Source organism: Uranotaenia lowii, chromosome 2 (assembly GCF_029784155.1).
Source record: "Uranotaenia lowii strain MFRU-FL chromosome 2, ASM2978415v1, whole genome shotgun sequence".
NCBI lineage: Eukaryota > Metazoa > Arthropoda > Insecta > Diptera > Culicidae > Uranotaenia > Uranotaenia lowii.
Genome location: NC_073692.1, coordinates 209809556 through 209822941, shown reverse-complemented (window position 1 = coordinate 209822941; position 13386 = coordinate 209809556). Strand labels below are relative to the sequence as shown.

The 13386-nt window shown below is 33.2% G+C and overlaps 1 protein-coding gene across 1 annotated transcript; it reads left to right on the top strand.

Annotated features, from left to right (window-relative positions):
• Window positions 1-11678: 11678 nt before the first annotated feature.
• LOC129742285 (nucleolar protein dao-5-like) lies at window positions 11679-12779 on the top strand. The gene has a single exon (XM_055734167.1). The coding sequence runs from the start codon at window positions 11679-11681 to the stop codon at window positions 12777-12779; it is 1101 nt and encodes a 366-aa protein (XP_055590142.1).
• The last annotated feature ends 607 nt before the right edge of the window (window positions 12780-13386 follow it).

The window sequence follows — 13386 nt, the reverse complement described above, 5'->3', positions numbered from 1 at the left end:
TCAGAACTACACGAATCACATTAGCACAGTTCATTGTTTCGTGCTGTATCTAATGAATGGGTTCATTAATACCCCAGTTCATTGTTAACGCCAATTCCGTGATGCCAGAACATTAAATTATTTATTATTAATTTCATTTTCAAGAATAATAAGTTCATACTAGGAATCCGAACAATATTTTTAAATATTATATTTCCCAACCTATATCCACCACAGTTTTCTGCATCGTTTTTTTACTGTTCGGCAAAAAGCCAGAATTTGTTGAAAAGATTTGTAATCGTTCAAATTTTAACTTTAGATGATCAGTTTCGTGTTGCGAGTCATGTAACTCAGTTGTTTGGGTGCTAAATTTAGATTTAGCTACATTTTTATAACAACAATTAATCAAACCATTTCTATTTATCGACTTCAAAACTTTGACGAAATTTGAACGACTTAATACGCCATATCATACAAGAATTTCCCGGAGCAAAACAAAACCTAATTAAATCATTGTTTTATGCCAAACTAGTGCTTCTCAGCATCAAACAAGTTCTATTAAAAATCACAAAATAAGAAAGTAAAATTATGAACCTCCGCACTGGTCGGTAGATTGATGAGAGAAATTTGACGTTTGAAAGATTTTTTTCTTTTTTTTATTCAGTCTTCCTCCCCCAGCTTCGCATGAGTCTGGTGTGCAGCAAATATTAAGTCTCATTTGAAACTGTAAACTCAACATCCACCCCCTCCCACTCGCTCTCTCCAAATGAACTTTTTTTTAGCCTTATGTTTAGATACGTTATTGAATGATTTTTGAAAATTTGGAAAATCACCCCCCCCCCTCCAAGAGCCAGTTCTAGGACCGCCCCTGCTTTCATGACTTCTCAAATCCATTACTACTTTAATTTTTGATGCTTGATCAACAACATTATAAAGGGAGAAATGTTGTAGAATAAAATAAAAGAGAAAATGAGCTGTCTTAATAAATAAGATCATCAAAATACAAAATAGGCCAGAACGGAGGGCTTGTGATATAGCTCAGTTGGCAAGTCAGTTGCTTTCTGAGCCGATGTCCGTGAGTTCGAGCCCAAGAGTAAACATCGATAACAGTTGTACCGGATAAGTTTTTCATTGACTTGTCCGCCAACTTCATCGTTGATATAAGTCGCGAATGACATAAAGATGTTAAAACGACTATACACTCTAATTCTCCGTGACTCAGATTTGAAGGAAAACAATTCAAAATGCGCCAAAACTGGGAAAACTCAAATTTTGATTAGAACGGCACAACTCAGAAATGAATTGTAGGGGTTTTTGCGAATTTTGAGTTATTTTAATCAGGCGTTTTTAAGGAGCGTTTGAACCGTCTGAGCCAAAATAACTCAGAATTTCTAAAATTTTGACAGGTTTCGGAAGGGATTATAATTTTTTTGAGAAATAAATTGAAAAAAATGTCTGAACATTAATTTATTTCCCGGCATTTATTTTGCACCGAATTTGATGTGTGACAACAATTATTGGTACAATTATCACGACTGTTGCTGTACGTGTATCCTGCCTAACCTTCCAGTAGTACCGATCCTGGCTGTTCTTCAGATGATTAGGTTAACCCGATCACCGCTTTCTCCTCGACCACGCCGACTTTTGTCGCTGCCACTTGCCATCATAGGCGACTCGGTCCATACTATTTTCGCGGCAAATGTTCCTCCACCTCGACGGTTTGCCCTTCGGAGGGAAGGGAACCTGCCGCTGTCATCGTCTCCATCATTGCCACCATCGAAACAGTCGTTCTGGCTCGAAGTAGAATTGCTGCGGATGGGAACAAGATTCCTCTGCGGCATCCGGCAGGAACAGACCTTGAGAGGAAAAGCTAGATTGAGTATGGCTGAAAGTTAACGAAACTCGTGAATTTTAAAATCTTACCCGTTGTCGTTGCCTCCTTAACGATTGCTATAAGAAAAGATAAATAAGTTAAATTTTTCATTTGAAATCACATCATTATTATCTGAATTTTAAATACACTGTACTTACTATAATTTTTTCGTCAACTACACTCCAAGCGTCGCATTCAAACAATAATTTTGTGTTTCGGATCTCTCTGAGTTGTTTTCATCTATTTTGCTCGAAAAAGTGTGCGTCTTTGCTAAGTCCCAGGATTTGGAACTCGCTAGATGAAAACAACTCAAAATTTTGAAGGATTCCCACTCAGTTGTTTTCGTCTTCATATATGGTGCGACTCCTGAATCGAAACAAATCAGTCTCTGAATAATTTAAAATTACCGTGTAGAGTATTTCCTGAGACAGATTGTGGTAGGGTAGCGTTTTGTTTTTGTTTTGAAAAATGTAAACACCAACTGGTCGCCATTTTGATCTTTGATGATAAGCACTGTTCAATGCTTTCTTTTAAAAACTTCTTTAATTAAAAGCATCAACATACCTTCATGTCTCAACTTGTTATGAATTTACAAATCATTAAATAAAGAATTTATATTCTCATATTTATATATATTTCGTTACTATCTGATCATTGAACATACGTAATGTTGTTGTTATGTTTACCCTACCACGATATGCCGAGGAAATGTAAACATGAGAAATCAGCTGTTCGTCTGACAAGTGGGGAAATGCCTTATAATCGAAACAAAAAAAAAAAGATCAGAACGGGCTCACCGAGGCTGCATAACAGGATAACAGGACTCTTTTGTTGGCCGATCTGGTAGCGCTTAATTTACCGGAAGCGAGTTTCAGTAACGTCATAACCAAATTTGAATAAAAACAGATACACTTCTTGAGAACTTGTTTTCAAATCTTTCTTTCTTCTTCACATGGTCCAATTTCGTATTTTTCAAATAACGCTTCCATAGTTAAAAAAATCTATCGAGATAATTTTTACGGAGCTGTCATCCAAAATATTACATTTTTCCATACAAGCCAAAAAATTAATATTTTCTGATGTAAACGTTACTTAGAAATTCGGCAAAAAATCATAAATGAGTTTTGAACCTTAACACAGTTTTTTAGATCCATGGATTTAGAAAAACAAAAATGATCCCTATTCGACTCAAACAAAAAAAAAATCTAGACTCATCGGCTCCTATGATTAATTTTGAAGCTTAAAAATTTATCAGAATATAAAATGCAATTTTTTTTTATCTTCGGTCTTTACTTACTGGGGCAAAACATTCAAATGAAAATTTAACATTCTGAGCATGGGACATCTCAAATATCAAGGCTTCTCAAAAAGTGAAACAGTTTTCTTAGACTTGTTTGCGAAACACTGCCTCAAAAAAAAAATAAGACTGGTATAATACTATTGTTTATTCAAATCAATTTAGGTAAACAGCTTCTTATCGTTTGTTCTGTCGCTATCCGATGCTCTCTTGTATTATGCGCGGCTTCCAAATGGCGAACAATTGATTTACGAGCGTTTTGTTCTTTCTCTATTGCTTCTCTTTAAGATTTCAAAAAGCCACCTGTTAAATTGCTGTTAAATGTTGCAGTGTTGTGCACCAGTGAATAAATATTGAAATATATTTTGTTTTAATTATTGATTGACTATTGAGGTAAGTGTAATTTACTTGAACTACTCAATTGAAGAGTGCTAACATGTTTGAAAACATTAAATTAAGATATTTTATTTATGCTGCTGGAAATATCACGATCATATTAAATCAAAGAACAATTGAAACGACAGTTAGTTCAACAACATGGCTAGGCTGTCGAGATTTATTTTTTTTTCTAAACGCAAAATTATTGAACATGTTAAAAAACATCAAAATCTATCATATTTCCTGATTGATAAATCGTAAAAAAATTTAAATCTCATAAGTACTTTGGGATTCCATGTTGGTTGGTATCTATCATGTAATAAACCTCATTATTTACAACCAAAATTGAATTAAAAACGTATATGTAATAATAACTAATTCTATTGATTAAATTTTTTGTACAGAAAAAATGGGAAAATTAGGAAATGTCGAGGAATAAAATTGTTTCAACAGAATTCTACATTTGAGATTATTTTGTTCTGAATTCCGAATTTGATTTCTCAATTATGAAAGAAATCTGAAATGTGAGGCTTAAATTATGAATCTGAGTTGTGAATCAGAATCTGAGATCTGTATATGGATTTTAATTCTGAATCTGAGTTCCTACTCTGAATTTTGAAATTGAATATTGATAACAATTTTATTATCTGAATACAACATTTTAATTTATACTCTGAATCTAAATTCTTAACCTATATTCTTTGATTTTTGATTCTGAATTGGTGAATTCTTAATCTGAATCCTGAATCTAGATTCTGATTCGGAATTCTTAATTTTAATTCTGAAATTGAATTCTGAATTGGCATTCTGAAATTGAATTCTGAATCTGTAATCTCAATCTGTAATTGGAATCTGAATTCTGAATCTGAATTCTGAATCTGAATTCTGAATCTGAATTCTGAATCTGAATTCTGAATCTAAATTCTGAATCTGAATTCTGAATCTGAATTCTGAATCTGAATTCTGAATCTGAATTCTGAATTCTGAATCTGAATTCTGAATTCTGAATCTGAATTCTGAATCTGATTTCTGAATCTGAATTCTGAATTTGAATTCTGAATCTGAATTCTAAATCTGAAATATGAATCTGAGTTCTGAATCTGAATTCTGAATCTAAATTCTGAATCTAAATTCTGAATCTAAATTCTGAATCTGAATTCTGAATCTGAATTCTGAATCTGAATTCTGAATCTGAATTCTGAATCTGAATTCTGAATCTGAATTCTGAATCTGAATTCTGAATCTGAATTCTGAATCTGAATTCTGAATCTGAATTCTGAATCTGAATTCTGAATCTGAATTCTGAATCTGAATTCTGAATCTGAATTCTGAATCTGAATTCTGAATCTGAATTATGAATCTGTATTCTGAATCTGAATTCTGAATCTGAATTCTGAATCTGAATTCTGAATCTGAATTCTGAATCTGAATTCTGAATCTGAATTCTGAATCTGAATTCTTAAGATAAGTTAACCACCGTTAATTAATTTTGTAAATTTATTTTTCGGCATATCGGTGAAAAGTAGTTATGAAATTGATAAAGATGGATAGAGAAGTGAGAAGAAAATTTACAGATGTTGAAAAGAGCGAAAGAGCATTTTTGCGAGGAAACTTATTAACGTACACCATACTTTACCCTGCAACATTTCATTATTTAGGAGAAGTAGTACCGGGATAGAGGTGGCACTACCTTAACCTATACAATGAAATCTGGTTGGTCCGAAGTCTACATGTGGTGGACACGTATACTCCGGACGGCCCGTCCGGAGTATACGTGTCCACCACATGTAGACTTCGGACCAACCAGATTTCATTGTATAGGTTAAGGTAGTGCCACCTCTATCCCGGTACTACTTCTCCTAAATAATGAAATGTTGCAGGGTAAAGTATGGTGTACGTTAATAAGTTTCCTCGCAAAAATGCTCTTTCGCTCTTTTCAACATCTGTAAATTTTCTTCTCACTTCTCTATCCATCTTTATCAATTTCATAACTACTTTTCACCGATATGCCGAAAAATAAATTTACAGAATCTGAATTCTGAATCTGAATTCTGAATCTGAATTCTGAATCTGAATTCTGTATCTGAATTCTGAATCTGAATTCTGAATCTGAAATCTGAATCTGAATTTTGAATCTGAATTCTGAATCTGAATCTGAATTCTGAATTCTGAATCTGAATTTTAAATTCTGAATCTGAAATCTAAATCTGAACTCTATATCTGAATTCTGAATCTGAACTCTGAATCTAAATTCTGAATCTGAAATCTGAATCTGAATTCTGAATCTGATTTCTGAATCTAATTCAGAATCTGAATTCTGAATCTGAATTCTGAATCTGAATTCTGAATCTGAATTCTGAATCTGAATTCTGAATCTGAATTCTGAATCTGAATTCTGAATCTGAATTCTGAATCTGAATTCTGAATCTGAATTCTGAATCTGAATTCTGAATCTGAATTCTGAATCTGAATTCTGAATCTGAATTCTGAATCTGAATTCTGAATCTGAATCTGAATTCTGAATCTGAATTCTGAATCTGAATACTGAATCTGAATTCTGAATCTGAATTCTGAATCTGAATACTGAATCTGAATTCTGAATCTGAATTCTGAATTCTGAATGTGAATTCTGAATTCTGAATCTGAATTCTGAATCTGAATTCTGAATCTGTATTCTGAATCTGTATTCTGAATCTGAATTCTGAATCTGAATTCTGAATTTGAATTCTGAATCTGAATTCTGAATCTGAATTCTGAATCTGAATTCTGAATCTGAATTTTGAATTCTTAATCTGAATTCTGAATCTGAATTCTGAATCTGAATTCTGAATCTGAATTCTGAATCTGAATTCTGAATCTGAATTCTGAATCTGAATTCTGAATCTGAATTCTGAATCTGAATTCTGAATCTGAATTCTGAATCTGAATTCTGAATCTGAATTCTGAATCTGAATTCTGAATCTGAATTCTGAATCTGAATTCTGAATCTGAATTCTGTATCTGAATTCTGAATCTGAATTCTGAATCTGAATTCTGAATCTGATTTCTGAATTCTGAATCTGAATCTGAATTCTGAATCTGAATCTGAATTCTGAATCTGAATTCTGAATCTGAATTCTGAATCTGAATTCTGAATCTGAATTCTGAATCTGAGTTCTGAATCTGAATTCTGAATCTGAATTCTGAATCTGAATTCTGAATCTGAATCTGAATTCTGAATCTGAATTCTGAATCTGAATTCTGAATCTGAATTCTGAATCTGAATTCTGAATCTGAATTCTGAATCTGAATTCTGAATCTGAATTCTGAATCTGAATTCTGAATCTGAATTCTGAATCTGAATTCTGAATCTGAATTCTGAATCTGAATTCTGAATCTGAATTCTGAATCTGAATTCTGAATCTGAATTCTGAATCTGAATTCTGAATCTGAATTCTGAATCTGAATTCTGAATCTGAATTCTGAATCTGAATTCTGAATCTGAATTCTGAATCTGAATTCTGAATCTGAATACTGAATCTGAATTCTGAATCTGAATTCTGAATTCTGAATGTGAATTCTGAATTCTGAATCTGAATTCTGAATCTGAATTCTGAATCTGTATTCTGAATCTGAATTCTGAATCTGAATTCTGAATCTGAATTCTGAATTTGAATTCTGAATCTGAATTCTGAATCTGAATTCTGAATCTGAATTTTGAATTCTTAATCTGAATTCTGAATCTGAATTCTGAATCTGAATTCTGAATCTGAATTCTGAATCTGAATTCTGAATCTGAATTCTGAATCTGAATTCTGAATCTGAATTCTGAATCTGATTTCTGAATTCTGAATCTGAATTCTGAATCTGATTTCTGAATTCTGAATCTGAATTCTGAATCTGAATCTGAATTCTGAATCTGAATTCTGAATCTGAATTCTGAATCTGAATTCTGAATCTGAGTTCTGAATCTGAATTCTGAATCTGAATTCTGAATCTGAATTCTGAATCTGAATTCTGAATCTGAATTCTGAATCTGAATTCTGAATCTGAATTCTGAATCTGAATTCTGAATCTGAATTCTGAATCTGAATTCTGAATTCTGAATTCTGAATTCTGAATTCTGAATCTGAATTCTGAATCTGAATTCTGAAACTGAATTCTGAATCTGAATTCTGAATCTGAATTCTGAATCTGAATTCTGAATTTGAATTCTGAATCTGAATTCTGAATCTGAATTCTGAATCTGAATTCTGAATCTGAATTCTGAGTCTGAATTCTGAATCTGAATTCTGAATCTGAATTCTGAATCTGAATTCTGAATCTGAATGCTGAATCTGAATTCTGAATCTGAATTTTGAATGTGAATTCTGAATCTGAATCTGAATTCTGAATTATGAATCGGAATTCTGAATTCTGAATCTGAAATCTAAATCTGAACTGTATATCTGAATTCTGAATCATAATTCTGAATCTGAATTATGAATGTGAATTTTGAATCTGAATTCTTAAGATAAGTTAACCACCGTTAATTAATTTTGTAAATTTATTTTTCGGCATATCGGTGAAAAGTAGTTATGAAATTGATAAAGATGGATAGAGAAGTGAGAAGAAAATTTACAGATGTTGAAAAGAGCGAAAGAGCATTTTTGCGAGGAAACTTATTAACGTACACCATACTTTACCCTGCAACATTTCATTATTTAGGAGAAGTAGTACCGGGATAGAGGTGGCACTACCTTAACCTATACAATGAAATCTGGTTGGTCCGAAGTCTACATGTGGTGGACACGTATACTCCGGACGGGCAAAATATTTTGCCCGTCCGGAGTATACGTGTCCACCACATGTAGACTTCGGACCAACCAGATTTCATTGTATAGGTTAAGGTAGTGCCACCTCTATCCCGGTACTACTTCTCCTAAATAATGAAATGTTGCAGGGTAAAGTATGGTGTACGTTAATAAGTTTCCTCGCAAAAATGCTCTTTCGCTCTTTTCAACATCTGTAAATTTTCTTCTCACTTCTCTATCCATCTTTATCAATTTCATAACTACTTTTCACCGATATGCCGAAAAATAAATTTACAGAATCTGAATTCTGAATCTTAATTCTGAATCTGAATTCTGAATTCTGAATCTGAATTCTGAATCTGAATTCTGAATCTGAGTTCTGAATCTGAATTCTGAATCTGAATTCTGAATCTGAATTCTGAATCTGAATTCTGAATCTGAATTCTGAATTTGAATTCTGAATCTGAATGTTGAATTTGAATTCTGAATCTGAATTCTGAATCTGAAATCTGAATCTGAATTCTGAATCTGAAATCTGAATCTGAAATCTGAATCTGAAATCTGAATCTGAATCTGAAATCTGAATCTGAAATCTGAATCTGAAATCTGAATCTGAAATCTGAATCTGAAATCTGAATCTGAAATCTGAATCTGAATCTGAAATCTGAATCTGAAATCTGAATCTGAAATCTGAATCTGAAATCTGAATCTGAAATCTGAATCTGAAATCTGAATCTGAAATCTGAATCTGAAATCTGAATCTGAAATCTGAATCTGAAATCTGAATCTGAAATCTGAATCTGAAATCTGAATCTGAAATCTGAATCTGAAATCTGAATCTGAAATCTGAATCTGAAATCTGAATCTGAAATCTGAATCTGAAATCTGAATCTGAAATCTGAATCTGAAATCTGAATCTGAAATCTGAATCTGAAATCTGAATCTGAAATCTGAATCTGAAATCTGAATCTGAAATCTGAATCTGAAATCTGAATCTGAATTCTGAATCTGAAATCTGAATCTGAAATCTGAATCTGAAATCTGAATCTTAAATCTGAATCTGAAATCTGAATCTGAAATCTGAATCTGAAATCTGAATCTGAAATCTGAATCTGAAATCTGAATCTGAAATCTGAATCTGAAATCTGAAATCTGAATCTGAAATCTGAATCTGAAATCTGAATCTGAAATCTGAATCTGAAATCTGAATCTGAAATCTGAATCTGAAATCTGAATCTGAAATCTGAATCTGAAATCTGAATCTGAAATCTGAATCTGAAATCTGAATCTGAAATCTGAATCTGGAATCTGAATCTGAAATCTGAATCTGAAATCTGAATCTGAAATCTGAATCTGAAATCTGAATCTTAAATCTGAATCTGAAATCTGAATCTGAAATCTGAATCTGAAATCTGAATCTGAAATCTGAATCTGAAATCTGAATCTGAAATCTGAATCTGAAATCTGAATCTGAAATCTGAATCTGAAATCTGAATCTGAAATCTGAATCTGAAATCTGAATCTGAAATCTGAATCTGAAATCTGAATCTGAAATCTGAATCTGAAATCTGAATCTGAAATCTGAATCTGAAATCTGAATCTGAAATCTGAATCTGAAATCTGAATCTGAAATCTGAATCTGAAATCTGAATCTGAAATCTGAATCTGAAATCTGAATCTGAAATCTGAATCTGAAATCTGAATCTGAAATCTGAATCTGAAATCTGAATCTGAAATCTGAATCTGAAATCTGAATCTGAAATCTGAATCTGAAATCTGAATCTGAAATCTGAATCTGAAATCTGAAATCTGAATCTGAAATCTGAATCTGAAATCTGAATCTGAAATCTGAATCTGAAATCTGAATCTGAAATCTGAATCTGAAATCTGAATCTGAAATCTGAATCTGAAATCTGAATCTGAAATCTGAATCTGAAATCTGAATCTGAAATCTGAATCTGAAATCTGAATCTGAAATCTGAATCTGAAATCTGAATCTGAAATCTGAATCTGAAATCTGAATCTGAAATCTGAATCTGAAATCTGAATCTGAAATCTGAATCTGAAATCTGAATCTGAAATCTGAATCTGAAATCTGAATCTGAAATCTGAATCTGAAATCTGAATCTGAAATCTGAATCTGAAATCTGAATCTGAAATCTGAATCTGAAATCTGAATCTGAAATCTGAATCTGAAATCTGAATCTGAAATCTGAATCTGAAATCTGAATCTGAAATCTGAATCTGAAATCTGAATCTGAAATCTGAATCTGAAATCTGAATCTGAAATCTGAATCTGAAATCTGAATCTGAAATCTGAATCTGAAATCTGAATCTGAAATCTGAATCTGAAATCTGAATCTGAAATCTGAATCTGAAATCTGAATCTGAAATCTGAATCTGAAATCTGAATCTGAAATCTGAATCTGAATTCTGAATCTGAAATCTGAATCTGAAATCTGAATCTGAAATCTGAATCTGAGATCTGAATCTGAAATCTGAATCTGAAATCTGAATCTGAAATCTGAATCTGAAATCTGACTCTGAAATCTGAATCTGAAATCTGAATCTGAAATCTGAATCTGAAATCTGAATCTGAAATCTGAATCTGAAATCTGAATCTGAAATCTGAATCTGAAATCTGAATCTGAAATCTGAATCTGAAATCTGAATCTGAAATCTGAATCTGAAATCTGAATCTGAAATCTGAATCTGAAATCTGAATCTGAAATCTGAATCTGAAATCTGAATCTGAAATCTGAATCTGAAATCTGAATCTGAAATCTGAATCTGAAATCTGAATTTGAAATCTGAATCTGAAATCTGAATCTGAAATCTGAATCTGAGATCTGAATCTGAAATCTGAATCTGAAATCTGAATCTGAAATCTGAATCTGAAATCTGAATCTGAAATCTGAATCTGAAATCTGAATCTGAAATCTGAATCTGAAATCTGAATCTGAAATCTGAATCTGAAATCTGAATCTGAAATCTGAATCTGAAATCTGAATCTGAAATCTGAATCTGAAATCTGAATCTGAAATCTGAATCTGAAATCTGAATCTGAAATCTGAATCTGAAATCTGAATCTGAAATCTGAATTTGAAATCTGAATCTGAAATCTGAATCTGAAATCTGAATCTGAATCTAGAATCTGAATCTAAATTCTGAAATCTAAATCTAAATTCTGAAATCTGAATCTTAAATCTGAAACTGAAATCTGAATCTGAAATCTGATGTTGTAATATTTTTCGGAATTATTTTTAATTTGAAACTGCATCGAAACATTGCTTTTATAGTCAAAGTGATAAAATCTGAATTCTGGAAGAGGAATAACAAAAATCTGAACCTTCACTTTTTGTTAAATTTCCAGATAAACATGAGCTCGTCGGAATCTGAATCTGAACCCGAAACCAGTCGCATAGCGACACCAATTCCGCTTGATCCGAAGTTACCGATGAAAAAATCGATTCCACAACAGCAGACTGACGATGAAGATGGCAATGAATCGAATGACAGTGGTCAAGAAGAGGAGGACGATGAGACGAGCCAGGGAACTGTGGAAAACGACGAAGAAGCGGAAGAGCAAGATGATGAAAGCGATAGAGAAGAGGAAACAGTGGAGCCGGTCAAAGCGGTGCCGAAGGTTGAGAAACCGATGCCAGTAGTTAATGCGAAGGCAATAATCCCAAGAGCAACAGCTGTCAGTAAACCGAAATTACCCTCCTATGAAACGATGATTTACGAAGGTTTGAAAGAATTGGCAGATGGTAAAAGGAGTGGAGTTTCAATACCCAAACTGTTTAAGCATATTTCTTCGAAGTATCATGCTGAAGATACTTTGAAGAAGTTTTTCTTCAAAAAGGCTTTAATCACTGGCATTGCTGATAAAGTTTTCAAAAGAGTGTCTGGTAACGGATTGTCCGGATCGATAGTGATTTCAACTGAACATTTGAAGAAACTCGCTAGAGCACAAGAGAAGGCAGAAAAAGCAGCTTTGCATCACACATCGAAATCAAAACCAACATCGAAGCCGAACCCAAAATCGAAATCAAATCAGAAAAAGAAACCAGCTACCGCTAAAAGCACTACAGAAAAAGCAGCAAAAAAGCCGACAGCAAAGCCAGCAGCGCCAGCAGTGAAAAAAGCATCCAAAGACATTAACAACAACTCGAAGCTTACGAAGGGCAAAAAAGCAGCTCCGGCAGGGCCTAAGGCAAAAGTGTCAAAGACAACTGGAGCTGTTCGACTGTCTATTGGTCTCGGTCAGGTGTCAGCAGCTGGCAGTAAGAGTAAGTTGAAAGCTGCTGTTAGCAAGAAATCGAAAGAGACAGCAGCACCTGCAGCAAAGAAGTCAGAACCAAAAGCAACCAAACCGCAGCCTGCAAAATCCGTGCCGGCCACGAAAGATACGGTGACCAAAGCTAAACCCGTTCCGGCAGCAGCTCCGGCGAGGAGCACCAGAAAGACGCCAAAGTAATTTAAGTTGTTTGTATCTGTGCACTATTGTTCTTTAATTGACGTGAATATTTCTGTTATTAAACGTTCTTGATATGTAGATATTTTGTTTTTCTAATTTATTGCAAAAACCGCAAAAGAAATGTCCAGCAAAGGTCAGGTATATGACTAGAAGTTATATCGTTCACTTATGAATGCATGCATTCAAAGTTCAATATATACGTCGAATGAAGTATTTTAAGATGAATTGCTTTCAAACATTCAGGAATAAAAGCGGACTTGAAAGTGCTTTTGACCGGACTTCTGGACGTAAATAAAATTGTGTTTTTCAACTAACATAACTGTTATGGGACATGAACGATCCAAATCATTTTATTCGAACATAGAACTGAAAAATCAAGTTTCAGAATGCAAAATTCTTAACAGAACAGAAATTAAACGAGAAAAAGGCTTGTCAACACATTATTAAAACATTCACACTTATTTTATAAATTTTCTTTATTACCGTCCTTCTATTTCGAAATTGAGCCCATAACCTAGATTTCCCCAATGATCATTTTACTTGCGATAAATCTATAACGGGTGAACTTTGTCTATTCTATAAATTTTAATTGGATTTTCAGTTTTTT